General features: G+C 29.9%; 1 protein-coding gene across 1 annotated transcript; it reads right to left on the minus strand.

The window, feature by feature from the left end:
- Positions 1–7251: 7251 nt before the first annotated feature.
- On the minus strand, positions 7252–10355 carry LOC112282185 (non-specific phospholipase C1). Its single transcript, XM_024519535.3, has 4 exons — positions 9990–10355; positions 8492–9599; positions 7898–8071; positions 7252–7694 (listed from the first exon to the last, which is right to left on the minus strand). Exons 2-4 carry the CDS (start codon positions 9567–9569, stop codon positions 7405–7407), a joined length of 1542 nt encoding a protein of 513 aa, XP_024375303.1. The 5' UTR covers positions 9570–9599; positions 9990–10355; the 3' UTR covers positions 7252–7404.
- Positions 10356–18005: the final 7650 nt, after the last annotated feature.

Raw genomic sequence — 18005 nt, forward strand, 5'->3', positions numbered from 1 at the left:
ACATCTGTTTTGTCTACCTCAAGAGTTTTTTTTTTTCTTTTTTTTTCATTTTTCATTTTTCTTTGTCTATTTTTGTTTTAATTCTCCTGATTAGTATCTCCTCAGCATAACCTGGTAATCTTAAAAAGATATCAAAGAAATACAGGGATGACTTGAGAACAATTTACTCCTATTAACCATTAAAAGTTCAGTTAATGACCAATCTCTAAATACATCTAAAAAGAAAAAATTCTACTTTGCAAAAACCTTGAAAATATTGTTGTGTTGTTAAGACCTAAATCCAAAATTCATTCTATATTCTTTCACACTCTTGCTGCCTACCTACTAAACATATATGTATATATATTTATCTTAGTAGATATCTTAAATTGTATAATATCCATCTTGTGGTGTTTAACTATTTGCAACTTTTTAGTCTATAAATTAATTTCGATTCTCTTTTTTGCATGTACACTTCGAAAACACATTGATGATTTAATGAATAATTAGATTTCATTTAAAACTTATTGAATGTATCTACAAGCAAATTTATGTATTTATCTTCAATTTTTTTTTGTAATAGGCAATTAATAATATAAACATACTTATATTCAAATAAATCACAAAAATTTGAAAGATTTTATTTAGTATCAAATTTTCATTTATATGTTTTGTCAATAATTATCCATATATATATATATATTATCACATGATTATTGTAATATCTATAATTTTTGTTATACTAATATAATTCATTAATTTAAAAGAATATTTTTTTAATACTATAGTGCAGTTAAAAGTTGTTTATATAAAATGATTTATCTATGTTTTGTTGCTTTAAAGTATTAATAATCCTCTATACGTACTAAAATTTAATATATTTTATATAAATAAAGTTGACTTGGTGTGAATTCTATTTTATTAACATTCTTCTAATGTAAATGCAAATAAGTTCAATATTATGATCTTTGAAGTTTTAAAGAAGCATAAATATATGTATAAAAAAAAATATCAAAATTAGTATAGATAGATTGTATTTTTAATTTTTATTAAAAGTATATTAATTAATTTATCATTAAATATTTTTAGATTACAAAAATTTACACATGGATTTTTTTTAGCTTAACATGGAGATTATATGATAAAGGCTTTACCATGAAGACTTTCTTTTGCACTTTTATAAGTGTCATGGTATTATTTGAGGTTGCAATGTAATGCAAAGGAAAAAATGGTTGATAATATCATCATTGGAAGATCTTAGAAGTAAATTAGAACTTATAAGTAATGTAATATGCTTTTAATAGTGTTGTTACCTACCATAGCAAATAAGTCTAATGGCACGTGGTTAGTTGAAAATTTGAGAGCAACAGCAAGAAGTAGATAAAACAAACATTTATAGTGCCACCACTAAAAATAGAGGCATATCTTGAGCTTAGGCCAAGAAGATAGACTACTTAAAGCTTGAATAGTCACTGTATTAGGTAGTTGTAAACTAGTGCAAAGAGTAGAATAGTAGCAGATACAATCAAACTTAAGATAATGTAGTGGTAGGCTGAAGACCATGTATTTTTGAAGTGTGTGCAATAAAAAAAATTTATTACTAAACTAATGTGTATGCTACTAGTTCTAGATATTTTACAAAGTTTTGCCTTTTGCTTACTTGTTATCTCAAAAGATCAAATAACAAGTATTTGATTTAATTTCAAGTTTCTAAAATTATGAAGAAAGAGTGATTAAAAACTAATTTAGTATTTAATAAATTCTAATTTATAAAAATATTTTCTTACAATAAGAACTAAACTTCTTTTAAATTAATTTTTTAATTCTTTATATATAAGTATATTTTAAAAGAATAATTTTTAGTAGATTGTTTTATACTTAGATTCTATTTTTATTCAATTTATTATTGGTGTTGCAATTTTTAAAGCTATGAATAGAATAGTTGATACTCAAATTTTCTATCTATTGCTTGATAGTCTAAGATATATACTTTGTAGATTCTAAAGAAAAAGAATATTAATTATTAGATTTCATAACTTTCTTGAGCTAAAATGTAATTGTGGAATATTAAAGATGTTGCAAAAGTATGGCATCATAGCAAACTATGAAAAAAGAAATATTTTAGATGTAAAATAAAAGATATGATATACCAAATTGCATTTAATCTATAAGTAGAACCAATGTGGTGGAGTTATATTTGTTGATGTTTTGTAGAAGTTCTACTAAGTATTTAAAGTTTAAGTACTAATCTTCTACTATTTGTACAAATTTCTAGGTTCACAATAAAAATAACATCTTCTATTAGATTCACAAAACATTATTGGTTTTTCTTTTATAATTAGAAATAAATACTTTTATAATGTCAATGTGTGAAATTCTTAAAATAAATAAAGAAATAGCCACTTGTATTATACAAAGATTCAAGCAAATACTTCAACTACATATCTTAACTTTCATTAAGCATCCTACCATTATAGAATTGAAAATATCAAAGTTGGTTTTGAAAAATATTATGATATATCTTCGGTTTATAAAACATTAAATTATATATGTTTGTTAATTGAATTTCTCAAAAGTAAATAGAATAAGAGTAATTACAACAAAGACTATGATTATAACTTTGTATTACAAGTAATTTCTAATAACAACATATGATTTTTGGATGTTTTTGCAATCTTTTGTAAAGATGGTTTATGATCAACATATGTTTGAGAATTTTAAATTTTAGCAAGCTATAGACTTCGAGCAATAATCACATAGTTCTTACAAAGTAATACAAGGATTTACTATTCTATCGAAATTGTTATTAATACTTACCATTCAGTATTAGAATGGATGCTTTCTTATTTTTTTAAGAAAAAGATTGATATTTTTATATTAAGTTTTTAATCACAAAGAGAACATTACTTGTATGGTTTTTGAATTTGAAACTTGAAAATTAAAGAAAATATGGTGTATTTTTAAAAAAACCAATTATAAATTAAGAAGTGAAATTTTTTCTTAGATTAATGTATGCACATTGCATCTTATATAGCATTATGATGATTCACTCAAATATTGTTAAAGATTGTGTGCTTCTCTTAGGTTACTAAAATGAAGGCAAATTAAAAATTTTGTTGTAGAATTTTGAAAAATAAAGCAATAACTATTTTAACAAAAAAATAAAAAAATATAGTATTAATAGAAGCTAAATAATTTTAGATTTGGACATAAGCTATGTTTATATTTAAGACAAGATTAATTTTTAATTAGCATAGAAATCTTCTTATTTATAATTCTCATATATAATTCTATAAATTTTTTTGATATGTACATATAATAAATTTAATATCTGATTTTATCAATAAAATACTTAAAAATTAAAACAAATACTAAAAAAATCATATTTATTTATAACATTATAAAAACTTGGCCATAATCCAAAAATTATAATAGATAAAAATGTACCATATTTAAAATAAAAAATAAAAAATAATCACACTATACACATAATAATGTCTAAAAAAAAATTAAGTAATAGAGAATAAAATTTTAATTTATATCTAAATATTTATAACCATACAATGTATTTTTTTTAAATCTCAAAGAAAAATGTAAACATACATTAATCTTAACCATCATTTATAATTACACACAATAACATTAAAATTATATATTAGTGCATTACATAAAAAAATGTGATATATAAGAACAATAAAAAATAAAACACCTTGAAGAATAAAAATTATTATACCACTGAATAATAGATTCTAAATTAATAATCTTGTTAAGAAGAACTTGCAAAGACATCCATACTTATTCCATTCAAAATTAAAGAAACAACAAGTTTACCATTGGATGTTGTTTTGTATATTATCTATTAATCTTTGAGCATCTTTTATTTTTTTCTATTCTAAATTTGTAAATATCTAGACCAATAATTTTCAAATACAAGTATATCTTTTTCTAAAGTATCTTTTTATTCATTTTTATCTTCCAAATCAAGAAGATCTATCTTCCAAATCTTCCAAATCTACAATCAAATATTACATTGTTATAATGTTTTTTAATTTTTCATCCTCCAAATCTACAAAAATCACAAATATATAATACTTAATTTTTTAAAATTATCAATACTTATACAAGCTTAATGAGACTCAATATATTTAGATTTTTTTAATATATCTAAAAATAAATAAAAATATAATAATTAATATTTTTAATTACTATTTTTTTCTAAATTCATATTAATTATATTAAATATTTTTTAAGCTTAATATCTTATAAATTAGATAGCCATTGTATAAAATCAAGAAATACTTTACAATATAGAATTATTGTCTTTATTGACCTTTGCTTCTTTCTCCTTGGTGGTTTTTAATACAATAATTTTTTACTAAAAAGATTTTTTTCCAAATTTTATATTGTTAATATCAAAGTAAATAATCTTTTATTTTTTGCATAATTTCAAATTACAATTTGCATCCATAAATCAAAAATTTATTGAAATCCATTACCATTATTATTTATTGAAATTTAATGAATTATTGCATGTAATATACATATAACTTGTATTTATAAGATTTTTAGCATCAACAAATAAATTATATTGTTGATACATAGTTATAATTATTTTTTTGACTCAAGCTACAAGCACATTCTAAGTTGCTACATGCACACCCATTATATTTATATGCATACTTAAGGCTTTTGATTGGCTCATCAAGATTCTTTTTTTCCTATTTTGGTATGGATTCCAGTCTCCTTCCTTCTCTTCCTTGTCTTGGTGTGGGTCCTAGACCTCTTCCCTTTCTTCCTTGCTCCAATGCAAGTTGCACTTCTCTTCTTTATTATAACATAAGACTCAATCTCGACCTTCTTTTCCTTGCTCCAATGCAAGTCTTGATCTCTCTCCTTCTCTCTTTTGTCTTAGTACGGGTTTCAATGTAACTATCACCTTGTGCTACAAGCATCACTAAATCAATCTAAGTGGCTAATACTCAATTTCAAATTCATTTGATTCAGGTCTCAAAGAGCATTAGATTACTTATATGCCTTGAACTTCAATTGGGTTGCCGCAATTGTGTAGTAGATTTTTTATTGTGTGGCAAGAATGTAATGTTTTATTTGCAAAGACTTTAAATGCTTTAAAGAAAAGACCACATTATGAGTAAAATATCAAACATCATTTTCATATGATTTGTAGGTGAAAGAGATGTGTAGAAATTCATTAGAAAAGCTATGTTACCGTAGAATTGCAAAGAATAATACACATTAAGAAATATAGTTACAAAGTCACTGAGAACCAAAAACAATTGTACAGCAAGAATTACAATTAAAGGAGGCATTCCATCCAATAGACCACAATAGAGACAAAACTATTTAGTCTAAGGATTTACTTTATTTTTTGCAATATTTGCTTAAGAATGGTCTAAGTGCCAAAGAGATAGATGTAATGATATTGTTGGAGTTAATTTTTTAAAGCTTAAAATCCATTCTTCTAATCTATTTAGCAAAATTATATAAATATAAAATTCAAATTAATTTATTTATGTAAATTATACTATTAAATCAAATTAAAAATAAAAAATATTTATTATTATTTAGATATCTATTAATATAAATATTCTTAAAATAAAAAATATATAGAAGTGCTCACTTCAGTCATGTTTTTTTTTTTTTTTTTTTTTTTTTTTTAATTTAATCTACTGGCAATACATAGTACAAACTATTCTAAATTGTCCATAGAACTCTACTATAAATTTGACTTTAAGAACCTCAATGGTTGTCTTTTTAAACTTATTTTTTGACAATATTGTTAAGATTAATAAAAATAATAAATATAGACACCAAATTAGTAATTTAATTAGTTGTACAATAAAATCAAGACACCATATACATAAAAATTAAAAGAAATGTATTTTTTTTCACAATCAAGTTTATTTTAAATATTGTGTTCATTTAGATATAATTATAGTTCTTATTTTAAAAGAAAATTTTATATTTAAATTGAATATATGTACAAAACAATTCTATATACACTACTTAAGTATTAGCTTCACAAAAAGTTCACGACAAAAATCAAGACTTATATTGCAATTGATATTATAAAATATAAAAAAAATTATTAATATAGATAAAAAAATTCTTTTAAGATTGAAGAAGAATTTAGAAAAATAAAAAAAGAATGCCTTGACATAGTGGAAGTAAATAATTAAAGAAGATAAAAAGAGCTTAATAAATTTATAAAGAAAAATTTGAAGGATTTTAAAGAAGTTGGATGAAGTTCAAAGAAGAAAAAAAAAACTTGTTACTTTAGAGCTGGTAGAATAGATATTTAATGTTGACTACATATAACTTGACTCCAAGAAATATAATTATTTTTTTATTTTCATATGAGATTATTCGTCTTTATTATTGAAAGAATCAACAATTAGATTTTAAAACCATATTTTTATTTCTATTTTTTTGATAAAGACCAAAAACTCTTAATGGCATTATGTCCTAAGGTGTACAATGACTTTACTTATGAAATGTTTAATGAGAATAATTTTAATTATTTTGAAATCTCCCAAATAATAATCAAGTGCACATTATAAGAATCAAAGACGTAATATAAAGATAAAATGAGAAATAAAAAAAACCACTTAGAAGTGATAAAATTATCTAGTAGTATCAAAATAGAAATAGAACTTAAGTTGATTAGATGTAATAATAGTTTAATAATTCATTGTGATATTCTTGTATTATCAATAAAAGTATTTATTTTAAGATTTAAACATGAATTTTTTTTATTTTAGAAAGGAATTTCTTAGCTTTTTTAGCAAGATTGGAAAAATCTTCATTCTACAATTGAAATTTAGAATAATAAAAAAACAAAAAATATCATTCATCATCTATAAAATTATATACAAGTTATTATATAAAAATTAAGTCAATTTGAGATTTAAGTATCTCTTTAATGAAATAAAATCGTACATTTTATTTGACCTTAGATATAAGTCTATGTTGTTAATTTTTACAACTACTTGTATATATATGATATGAAAATTAATAATTTTAAAAAATAAATTAAAAACCATTATGGTGGGCAGCCTTATTACTCTAAATTGTTCCACAATACAATGAAAATCAAGAAAAAAATCGAATTAAAGAAAAGAAAATAGAATAAAATAAACAATAACTTACAGCACACATTGTCTATACAAAAAAGTATTAATTCTCAGTCCCCAAAAACTGTCAACACAAAGGCAAATCCATAATTCCAAGAAAATTCCAGAAAGAACATTGACAATCTTCGAAATCCCACCTTAGAATAATCATAACTTTACAGTTAAGTGCAAAATTGTAAAACAAAATAATAATAAAGAGAAAGATCTCATGACACAAAGCATGAATGATACAATAGTGCTCCCCAAGCCTAATACCAGGCCGAGAGGCATGGGCTCAAGGGGCAGCTTCGGAGTCCGGATGCCTGCCTGCGGTCAGTTGGCTGCGTGCCCGGCGCATGAAGCTACCGACAGCGTCGCGGACGTAGAAATTGGCCTCTCCGACGCTCATCCCCGACGGATTTGCCTCCTCCTCAGCCTTCGATGATGCCTCGGATGTCGCCCAGTCTCCTAACTTTCGCCTCAACGATTTCGCCAGCACCACTAGCTCCTCTTGGAACTCGGACAATGGCCTTGATTCTACTGTAGGAGAGTGTCTCAGTGACCATGGCGGACTTGGCAGCTCCACTACAACCAACCATTCACCCTTCCCACCCCCCGTTAGATAGATAGTCTCCGGATTGGTTCCATACAAGAGCAAGTTGCGCAGGGCTGATGTGTTCTATGGACACTGTGGAGTGGGAATCTTTCTTGGTAAAATAAACCCTGAGCGTTGCATATTCATGGCTGGAATCGTGAAGGGGAACTGGGTGACGTCGAGGTGTTCAGACCTGGGGTGTCGGTGCGAGGTGTTGTGCGAGAGATGAGGTGCGCAAAGTTTCCTGCCCACGCCTCCCGTGCTGTCAAGGGAGGTTGCGGGAGATTAAAGAGTTTCCTGATAGTGGCAGCAATGGAGGAATGCTCATACTCTGACGACGGCATCGGGCCTTGAGCTCGGTGTTCCACTGCCACAAAAGAAAAGAAACGATAAGTTGTTAAATTCGCAACCGCCAGTGGAGGAAATCTGACGGAGAGATGGAAGACTTGATCTCAACGAGACTTAAGAGGATTCATTCGTGTCTGTCGACTTGTGCCTGCAGATTAGAAAGCAGGTCTTCTAACAAAGGTTGCGGTTGGGCACGATCAGAGCAGATATGAACGAACCCTGATGGCACATATGCAACTGCAGGGAACTCTAGAGAAGATTATTTAGTTAAGTTCATGAATATCTGTAGGCAAGGCTACTCATGTTCCAAATGCATTTGAAAAAAAAACAGAAAAAGTATCATAAATGGCCACACGAGTCACTTCTGGACTACTACCCGGGCATCTGACTATCCGCCAGTCCGAAGTGTCACACTGCATGCACCTTTTTTCCAACTCACCTTTGCCTTTCTCGATCCACGGGGAAATGGCAATCGTCGGTACGCGCACTCCCAGCCTGTCGAAGTTGAAGTAATGGGGCGCGGGGCCTCTGACGCCATCTGGGCTCGGCACGCCGACGGCAGGTGGTGGGACGTGGTCGTAGAATCCACCATGCTCGTCATATGTGATCAGAAACAACGTTTCATTCCATTGCGGACCAGCCCTCAGAATCTCGTACACTTCTTTGATAAGCTTCTGGCCTTGGGAGATGTCGTGCGTTGGATGGTCGTCGTTCGCGGGTGTGTCAGCGACGTCGTAGTAGCGCTGCTCAATTACCACAAGGTTGGGTAGTCGCCCGGACATGGCGTCGGTTTTGAATCGATCATACGGGTTGAAGTTTTGCACATACTTCAAAGCTCTCATGTTGCGGAAGAATAACATGGCGGGTATCTGCTGGTAATACACGCCAAAGGATAGGCCCGCTTCGTAAACATCCTCGTAAATAGTCCGCTGCGGCATCCCCTTCAGAAGAGTGCCCTTATCATTGGATAAAAGACCGTTTGAGGTAGTCGAGTGGACGAAGAACCTATTGGGCTGTGTGGAACTCGGCACGGACGAGAACCATCGGTCGAATATGGCGAAGTTCATGGCCAATGCGGTCGTCACGGGCACGACTTCGGGTCGGAAAGCACTCATCACCCGTTTCGACAGACCTGGCATTACGGACTCAGCTTGTGCCACGAACCCGTCCATGGTTGGCGTCGTTAGACTCACCCTTTCCATGGATCCGTAAATTTGCTCCGCAACTTGCTCGAATTCGTGCCCTGGGTCAGGGTCCACCAACTCAGCCATGTCCGAGACTCTAATTCTAGCAGCTCCTGGATCGCCTGGATTTGTGGGGTTATCTTCCATCCCAGTGAGCCCATCGATCGAGGGGTTCGTCTTCTTCATGAGACCCATGAAATGATCAAATGAGCGGTTCTCCATAACCAGTAACACGATCGTTTTTATAGGTCCTGATGGGGTGCTTCGCGCCGTTGTCGTCCACCATAACAGGAGCTGCAGACACAATAAAATGAACGCTTTCTTTCTATCCATTGCAATTCAAATCATTACCAACTCCTCCACCTGCATCGAAACATAGGAACCCACATTTACCACTGGAAATTTGTGTGGCCGTTTCTTTCGAAACTACCGAAATTCATCTATGTCAGAAAATTCTATCAACGACACTGTGTTAAAACAAGCAGAAGCCCCTCTTGTGCTTCATATCCAAACCATGAAACATTGGAGCATTTCTCCTCATTCATGGTGCTTAGGAAACTGCATCATCATGTCAGTGACTTCACTGGGGTAAAGCATTGAATCCCCCGCAAAATCAACAGCATAAATCCCAAAATCAAAATGCGGATGCTCGAGCAGTCACTGAGCGGAAAAGCAGGCTTAATGGACAAGATTGGAAACTGAAGAAGCAATCTAACATAACTGTGAGAGATAGAGAGGTAGTCTATTGCATACCAGCTTGGAGAACTGGACAGGCCTGATGGGAAGCAACCTAGACCAGCTGAGAAGTGGTCCGGGGCAGGTGCTGTTGCATCTTATTGCGTTGGAGAAAGTCGTACTCCAGATAGTCGCTGCATGTTCCCAAATGTGAGGCTATGACCTTCCTAAACAGTGCGCAAGGGTAAACGAATCGCCGAGACCTGCAGGGAGATTTTGAGCACCAGCTATGAGCACCTCGACTGCTGCTGCAACTAGATAACGAGAAGTGAACTCGTGTACCCAATGACGACAGTCTAAGACATAAGTAACGACAGAATATAAAGGCCAATCATCAGCATTCTCCACTGAAACTCCACCACAACTCATCATTTAACACCGAAATGCAAGTGCAATATGGGCTTCAGACGAGGAATCTCGAGGTGTCAACTCCTATGTTGACAGAAGAGGACCTTGGGAAAATAACAAGTGCCTTTATCCATCAAGAGTTCACACCACTTAAGCTTAAGATTCAATTTAGTTATTTAATTAACTCATGATTCAATTTAGCTCAAAGATAGAGGAAGTACACCATTTTTTCCGAGCCAACAATTCACCTTCATACTTTTGGTGAAGTTCTTTCTTTTTAGCCTCACACCTGTTCTTTTCCTCAAGTTTAATTATCAGAGCTATTAACGTTATATCATACAACCCTGTTGCCTGCGGTTAGTTCACCGAATTCTGGTAGCTGACAAGAAAGGCAATATCAGCAGCGTCAAACCCACTTTACCATAATACAGTGTGAAGGCTAATTAGTACTAGTGCCAGTAAAACCATCCAAGAGACTGTGCATGATCTTGCACAGTATATGATACGTCATGCATATGCCTCCAGCCACAACTCCAAACTCCATCAACACGCGCTCGGAATACGGAAAGTCAAACACAGAGTTGGAGCCCCCCAGTTGGACGTGGGCTTCCATGCCAGTTGATATGGACATAAATCTTCTGACATCAAATGGCTGCATCAATAGTGAGGTGACACAAACCATGTGAACGTCATTAATAAGAGGTGGGAGTATGGTTCCACAGGTAAGGCCGTACCACATGCCTCGCATTCATTGCTCACCTCCTCAGAATAATTTATTTCTAACTAAATACGTGTAACACCTGGAACCAATCAATTTACGAAACCACCTTTTAAATTTGCCTCCAGGAACTTCTCGACATGGAGCACCTCCTCTAACAACTTCCGGGACTCAAACTGCCTTGCACTCAAGTTACGTTTGGGAAGTGTCGTTCGTGATCAATTTGTTCACCTCAATCACAGTTCATACAAGAAAATCTCTACAGAAACACATGCATACAATGGAAATTTTCATTAATGCACTAATAACAGCCCCATGCTGCGCAATAACCTAATGCAAAATAATATGTGAGTTTCAATAGTACAGTGTAAGTGAGAGAAGACAAGAAAGCAACCTCTGATACACTCGACATCAGTCGAGGTAAAGATACGTATGTCCATTTCAGTGGAAAACAAAAAATGGGTTGAAGCTAGGTAGGGACTGCTGGTCAGTTGCTTTCTTTGCTAAGAGTCGTAAAAGTAGCAGAAGGCAGAAGAAGAAAAACAAGTAAATCTTCCACTACTGCGTGAAGAAATAAAGCAATCAGTGGTATATACACAACCCGACCGAGCAATCAAACTGGAGGACAAGAACGGAGCAGCACAACGGGTCTTTTGATGCTTAGAAAACCAGTATGTTATTATTCTGCCGGGAACATGTCTGTAGATCAGCTAACAATGAGATTTAATATGCAATAATTCTTGCAAATAATCATCGTACCGATGTATTCACAGCTGGGGTCTTAAGCATAGAATGTAATATGTCACAGAAAGTCAAATGTACCTGCTGATGATTGCCCTACACGCTAGGCCTCTGCAACCTTCGGCATTTTGGTGATTTGTTGCGATACCGGTTTCTTTGAAGAACAGTGCACCGTCTAATTGTCACAGCAATCACGGCATTTTTCTAAATTCTAAATTGCTTGAAGGCGCATGCGGAAGAGGCCACCCAAGAGTCGCACATCAGATCAAAGAGAGAAACTACCAAGAAAACAATAATCAAGTAATACGGCAGATTACAGCTAAATTTGTAGATTGATATACAGAGTAATACACTTCAGCGAACAAAGATCAACTACAACTGTATGACTACTATGTCTTGTATAGTATACTTGTATGTATCATTGGCTTAATCCTAAACTAACAATCTATGCTCAACTTGCTTAGTGGGTGAAATAATGAGGGACAAGTATTGTGGATGAAGTGATTTACTATAGGTGAAATTGATATGGGATAAGTCTTGTGGAGAAGGTGATGCGAAGTATTTAGAGAGGTGTCACTTTAATGAGATGTTTGGGAGTTTTATCAAAACCCCCCTTCCCTCCATAATCCAACACCTCATTGTATTATGGATGATTCAACATTAATTAGTGCAAATACAAGTTATCGAACACCTTAGGAATTTTGTTGATGAACTTTCAATGGTAGAATATTATTCTTAGTTTTTCTTGTTTAATTTCCAATTATAAAGTAATTGTCTAATTTTGTGGATATTCTTCAATGTACATGGAGTTGATTTTGCTCATCTTATAGTTTTTGTTTATAATTCTTCATCAAGTTTATAACTTACTATTTTTGAAGACCTTCACCCACCTTATAGATTCCATGGATTGATGAAGATCATCTTCATCCACCTTTTAGATTCTGTAGGTTGATGAAGATTACCTTCACTCATCTTGTAGATTCCATATATTGATGAAGATCACTAATCAAGGACAAGATTATTGAAGAAACTAAAGAAAGTGCAATAAAGTCTGAATAAGCTCTTTTGCCTTTAAGTGAAGCAATTATATCACAAGAATATACTCCTTTGTCTTTGGTCAAAGCAACTATATCATAAGATGTTATATGAAGCAATAATATGTTCTTGCTTCAAGAGTTTTGCTTTAATTTTATAATTTTGTCTTTTATGCAAGTAAAGAAGTTCTATGCAATTTGTAAAGATATGACTTTTAGGTTCTATGCATTTTGGTCCAATTGTTGCAACTAGGTGGCCAGTTTAGTAGAGTAGAATATAAGAGTTTTAAGCTTCTATAAGAGATTAAGGCTTTTCTTAACTTAATTCAATAAGTAGAATCCTAGAATTTTTGTTTTGTTTTGTTTTGTTTTGTTTTCCTTTTTAATCTCTCTTATTGAATTATAATTCTATACAATAAGACTCTAATTTGGCATTTTTATTAAACTAGCCAATGTTTAGTTGTAAATAAATTAAAGACTCAAGAGTGGTCTAATAAATACATCTCCCTGTTGATACTTGGTAGAGATATAGATTACTATAATGCTTCCATCTTAATTTTTTTTTTTAATGTAATGGTATTTTAGATCTATGTATTTAGTTTTGTTATGCATTATTAGATTTCTTACTAATTTGATGTTGCTTATATTATCACATAGTAAATGAATTGGTATTGTATTGCTAATTTATAATTTTGCTAGCAATCTATAAAATTAAGTACGTTTCTAGGAGCCTCAAAAAATACTTTGTATTCCACTTTTGTAGAAATATTGACAAAATAGGTTGTAACTTACTTAACCATGTAATAGGCAATAATCTAAGCTTGTAAAGAATACTGTATTGAAATACCAAAAAAAATAATCAACTACATATTAAATATCCTATACTAATTGTCACATACTATAGGCTATCAATAGGATTCTAACAAGTGAGTTTGTTAGTTGTAAGGATTCAAATATTGTATTATAATATAACTATTAAGTGAAAGAAAAAATTATGGATTATATTATAGAAGATATTAATTAAAAATTTATAAAAAAATTACCTTATAAGTATAGATAATAGTCAAGGAGGTAGTAATATTAATAAGTGTTAATATTGTTTCTTTGAAAAATAAGCTTCTATTTACTTTATACGGCCATAAATGAAGAAAAATAAAGTAGATAAAAAGAAAAAATTAATGGAAGCTTCTTTACAAAGAAGTTAGAAGTAATTTATTGCATCATAAGCTTAAAAAATCAAGAAATAATATCTACAAAGAATTGGTTGTAAATCAAGATCAAAATCAAATCCCAAGATATAAAACCATGTTCCTACAATAATTCTAAGGTTCTTTGATTAATTAAAGAGTAAGGTTTAAGAGTAGACTAGAAAACATTTCTTTGAGCATTGATTTTAAGTGATTTGAATCTATGATTAAATTATTAGTTAATAGCTATTATAAAAATTTTAAAAGCCATTGAACAGTGTAATTAAGAAATATTGGTATTGAAAGATTAGCATAAGATTAGAAAAAGAGATCAATCAAAATCCAAGCATATTTTAGAATTTATCTTTTATTTAGTAAGTTTGATCTTCTTCAAATTTTTTATATTTGTTTTCAACTTAGTAATTAAACGATGTATAATTTTTGAGTCAAAATCTACAATTAAATTATTAGTTATTTAGATTTTAATTTACTAGAGGATTACATTAGGATTTGGTTTAAGATTTAATTAAGATTTATTTTAGAATTTAAGATTTCATTAAGATTTGGTTTAGGATTTGATTAGGATTTGATTTAGAATTTAAGATTTGATTAGAGTTTAATTAGGATTTAAGATTTTATTAGAATTTAATTATATTTTTTTAAGATTTTATTATATTTTATTTAAATTTTTTATTTTTTTAATTTTAAAGGTTTTTATTTTCAATTTTTTTAGGATTTTTTTATTTTTTTAGAATTTTAGTAATTTTCTTAAAGAATTTTTAAGAATTTCTTTATATTTATTTAATAAATATTTTAAGATTTCAATAGGATTTGATCAAGGTTTTATTAGAATTCTTTAACTTTAATTGGAATTTATTTTTAATTCTATCAGAATTATTGGGACCTTGTTATTACAATTTCTATTTTTACCTTCTATAATTAAGTACCTCATGCATTTTCAAGTAAGAATTCACATAATATAATATTGGTTTCATTCTTCACTTTGTTTTTTTAAATCATTGGTATATTTTTTGGAATAAAAAATGTCATCTTAAATTGTTCTAAGAGCTTTTTTATATATTGCATCAAATAGAAGTAAATCCTTGTTGACAATAATGAAGTTTAACTCCAAAATAGATCTTTATGTAGCCTAAATCTAACATTTTAAAGGTACATATTATTTCTTTTTTGAGCTATAAGATATTTTTGTTGTCATTTCTTAATATTGGGATGTCATCTAAGTATAATAAAATAATTCTATATATATATATATATATATATATATATATATATTTTATCAAAAAGTATAGATTTTAGTCTTCTCTACTCTTTTGTAATCCTTATTGTTTTAAGTAGCCATCTATGTGACTATACCACGCTATAAAAGCTTATTTTAATCTATAAAGTATTTTTTTCAATTTGCAAATCTTGGCCTTGAATTCTCAAAATTTATCACATGTTTTATCTTTACTTTTTGTAAAGTAGACAAGATTTTTCTTTGAAATATTACTTATAAATACAACAAATTATTTAGATCTTTTTAATGATAGACTATAAATGGACGTTGTAAGGTTTGTATATATTAACTATAATACCTATGTAGATATTCTATATAATTTTTTTTGAAACTTTTCTAAGTATTGGCATTTGGCAAGGTAATTGGCAAAAAATTTCTTAGTTGTATTAAAAGTAGGTAGTCCATACATTCTTTTTTTTCTTGATAGATGTTGTAAGTTAGCATAATAGAGTTGTCCATATTGTCTATATCATAGGTCTATATTTTTATTTATTAAGATTAAATTTACTTTTGGTGGCTATGATATATGTATAATTTTTTTTAATCCACTCAAATAATCCTTAGTTTCTATTGCTAATATATATATAGATTTTTTTTATCATCTAGAATAAGAAATTTTTTGTTGGTAAAAACTACAACCATTCTTTCATTTGCTAAAAAACCAACTACCACAAGACTATGCTTTAATATAAGTAAAAGAATTTTTTTAAGTTTATTTTTTAAAAATTAGTATTTATATTTAAAGAACCAATTGCCCTAACTTTGTGAACTCTACTATTTGTAGTTTTCATGTTTCAATCAAAAGATCTTTTTTTTATAACAAGTTAGTTAGTTTTTTTTTTTTTTTTTTTTTTTTTTTTTTTTTTTTTTTTAATTACATAATTTATTGTACTAGAATCCATATACCAATGTTGATTTTGGTATTTTTCCAAGTTTATATCTACTAGTCATTCTATAACTTATGAATAATTATCTTTGTAGTGATCTTCTCTAATATAGTTTGTATTTGTTAGGTGATATCTTTAATTTAGATATTTTCTATAGATATGTTCATATCTTTTGTAATTATAGCAGATGATGCTCTTGCTATTAAACTGTCTTGTTCCAACTCTGTAGGTTGTTAGAAAAGTGTTTGCCATCACAAATGATATTGGTCCCTTAAATTGGGTATAAAAAGCTTGTTGGTGGAAGGCTTTGTCTTTGATGCTCATAGCCCTTATGATATTATGGTGGACTTTGTCCAAAGCCTTTTCTTTTGTAATTTCTACTAATGTATTTAAATATATTTAAAGTATTTAAAGTATTTAAGTATTTAAGTATTTAAAGTATTTAAAATATTTTGTAACTTCTACTAAGGTTTAAATATACCTTCACTAGGTTTTAAAATCATATAGATTAAAAAACATATTAATATACTTAAGCAAATAAAACTCAACTATGACTATATGGCAATTATGCCTTGTATAGTATATTTGTATGTATCATTGGCTTAATTCCAAACTAATAATCTGTAGTCAACTTGCTATCAAGGACATGAACTAAAAGATGATGCATAAACCAACAAAATTCTTGTAAAAGAAAGAGTAACAAATAATAATAAGGAAGTATGTATATTAAAAAGAAACTGGAATGGCTTATTGCCAAAAGATAAGAAAACTTGAGAGTCTTGAAACTAGACTAGAAGCAAGAAAGGAGTTGACAAGAGTGTAAGGCTTCACTCTTGTCTTTATATATACTATCTAACTAGAGGCTATATCGTGATGTTCTATAGGACCTCCAATATGTGTTGATTTTGTAGGATATATGCCTTGATAGAATAGGTTGTTTTTGAATTCAAACTTAGAAGTATTTTGGGACTTAAAAGAAGGATTCTTAATATTATAAACAAGAGGATCAAAAGACATACTTGATTGGATTTGTTTCACAAGGATCAAATCAACAATCAATGTTGATTTCATTACTCGAAGATGAAAATGCTTTGGCTTTAAGAGAGTTATTCAGGTCGATATATGATCTGAAGAAGGAGATGTATCTTTCGATTAACTTTCTTCATCAAAAGATACATCTTCTTCAAAAGAGTTTTCCAGATCGATATATGATCTTAAAATCAAATCTTGATATAGACATGCTCCAATGGACTAAGCGACAATTTAAAACACGCCCTAACATAAAGTACTTGAGATTCTTGTGATCCGTATATACAGTTATTGGATTAAAAGTGCCTTCTAGATGATGACACCATTCTTAAAATGAATCCATGATTGCAAGAGGTTCTTTGTCATAGATTTCATAATTAATCTTGGTTGGTGAAAGTTTTTGGAATAAAAAGCTACTATATGAAGTTTATCATTTATTCCTTTTTGTGATTATTACGCACCCAAAGCAAAGTGTGATGTATCTGTTTCTATAAAAAATGCTTTAGAAAAGTTGACATGATATAAGATTGGTGTAGAAATAAAAGTTGACTTGAAAGTTTCAAAAGATGCTTCAATTTCTTTGCTTCATTCAAGTTTATCTTTGCAAGTCAAATATGTAAGTGGAGCTGCAACTCGAGAGAAGTCTTTGATGAAGATCCGATAATAGTTGGCAAAGTCCAAAAAGCATTGGACATTTCTTATCGTTTTTAGAATCTTCCAATCTATAATTATATGAACTTTCTTAGGATCCATCATAAGTGCATCATTTGAAATGATGTATCCTAAGAAATCA

The sequence above is a fragment of the Physcomitrium patens genome, chromosome 5, assembly GCF_059467195.1.
Source record: "Physcomitrium patens ecotype Gransden chromosome 5, ASM5946719v1, whole genome shotgun sequence".
Taxonomy (NCBI): domain Eukaryota; kingdom Viridiplantae; phylum Streptophyta; class Bryopsida; order Funariales; family Funariaceae; genus Physcomitrium; species Physcomitrium patens.

What these genes read in the sequence shown, in the direction of transcription:
- LOC112282185 (XM_024519535.3), bottom strand. Translation starts at nt 9,569, where the DNA reads ATGGATAGAAAGAAAGCGTTCATTTTATTGTGTCTGCAGCTCCTGTTA. An exon ending in GTGGATCGAGAAAGGCAAAG is followed by an intron (nt 8,072 to 8,491) that starts GTGAGTTGGAAA and finishes CTTTTGTGGCAG; the next exon opens with TGGAACACCGAGCTCAAGGC. An exon ending in ACCTCGCACCGACACCCCAG is followed by an intron (nt 7,695 to 7,897) that starts GTCTGAACACCT and finishes GGTTGGTTGTAG; the next exon opens with TGGAGCTGCCAAGTCCGCCA.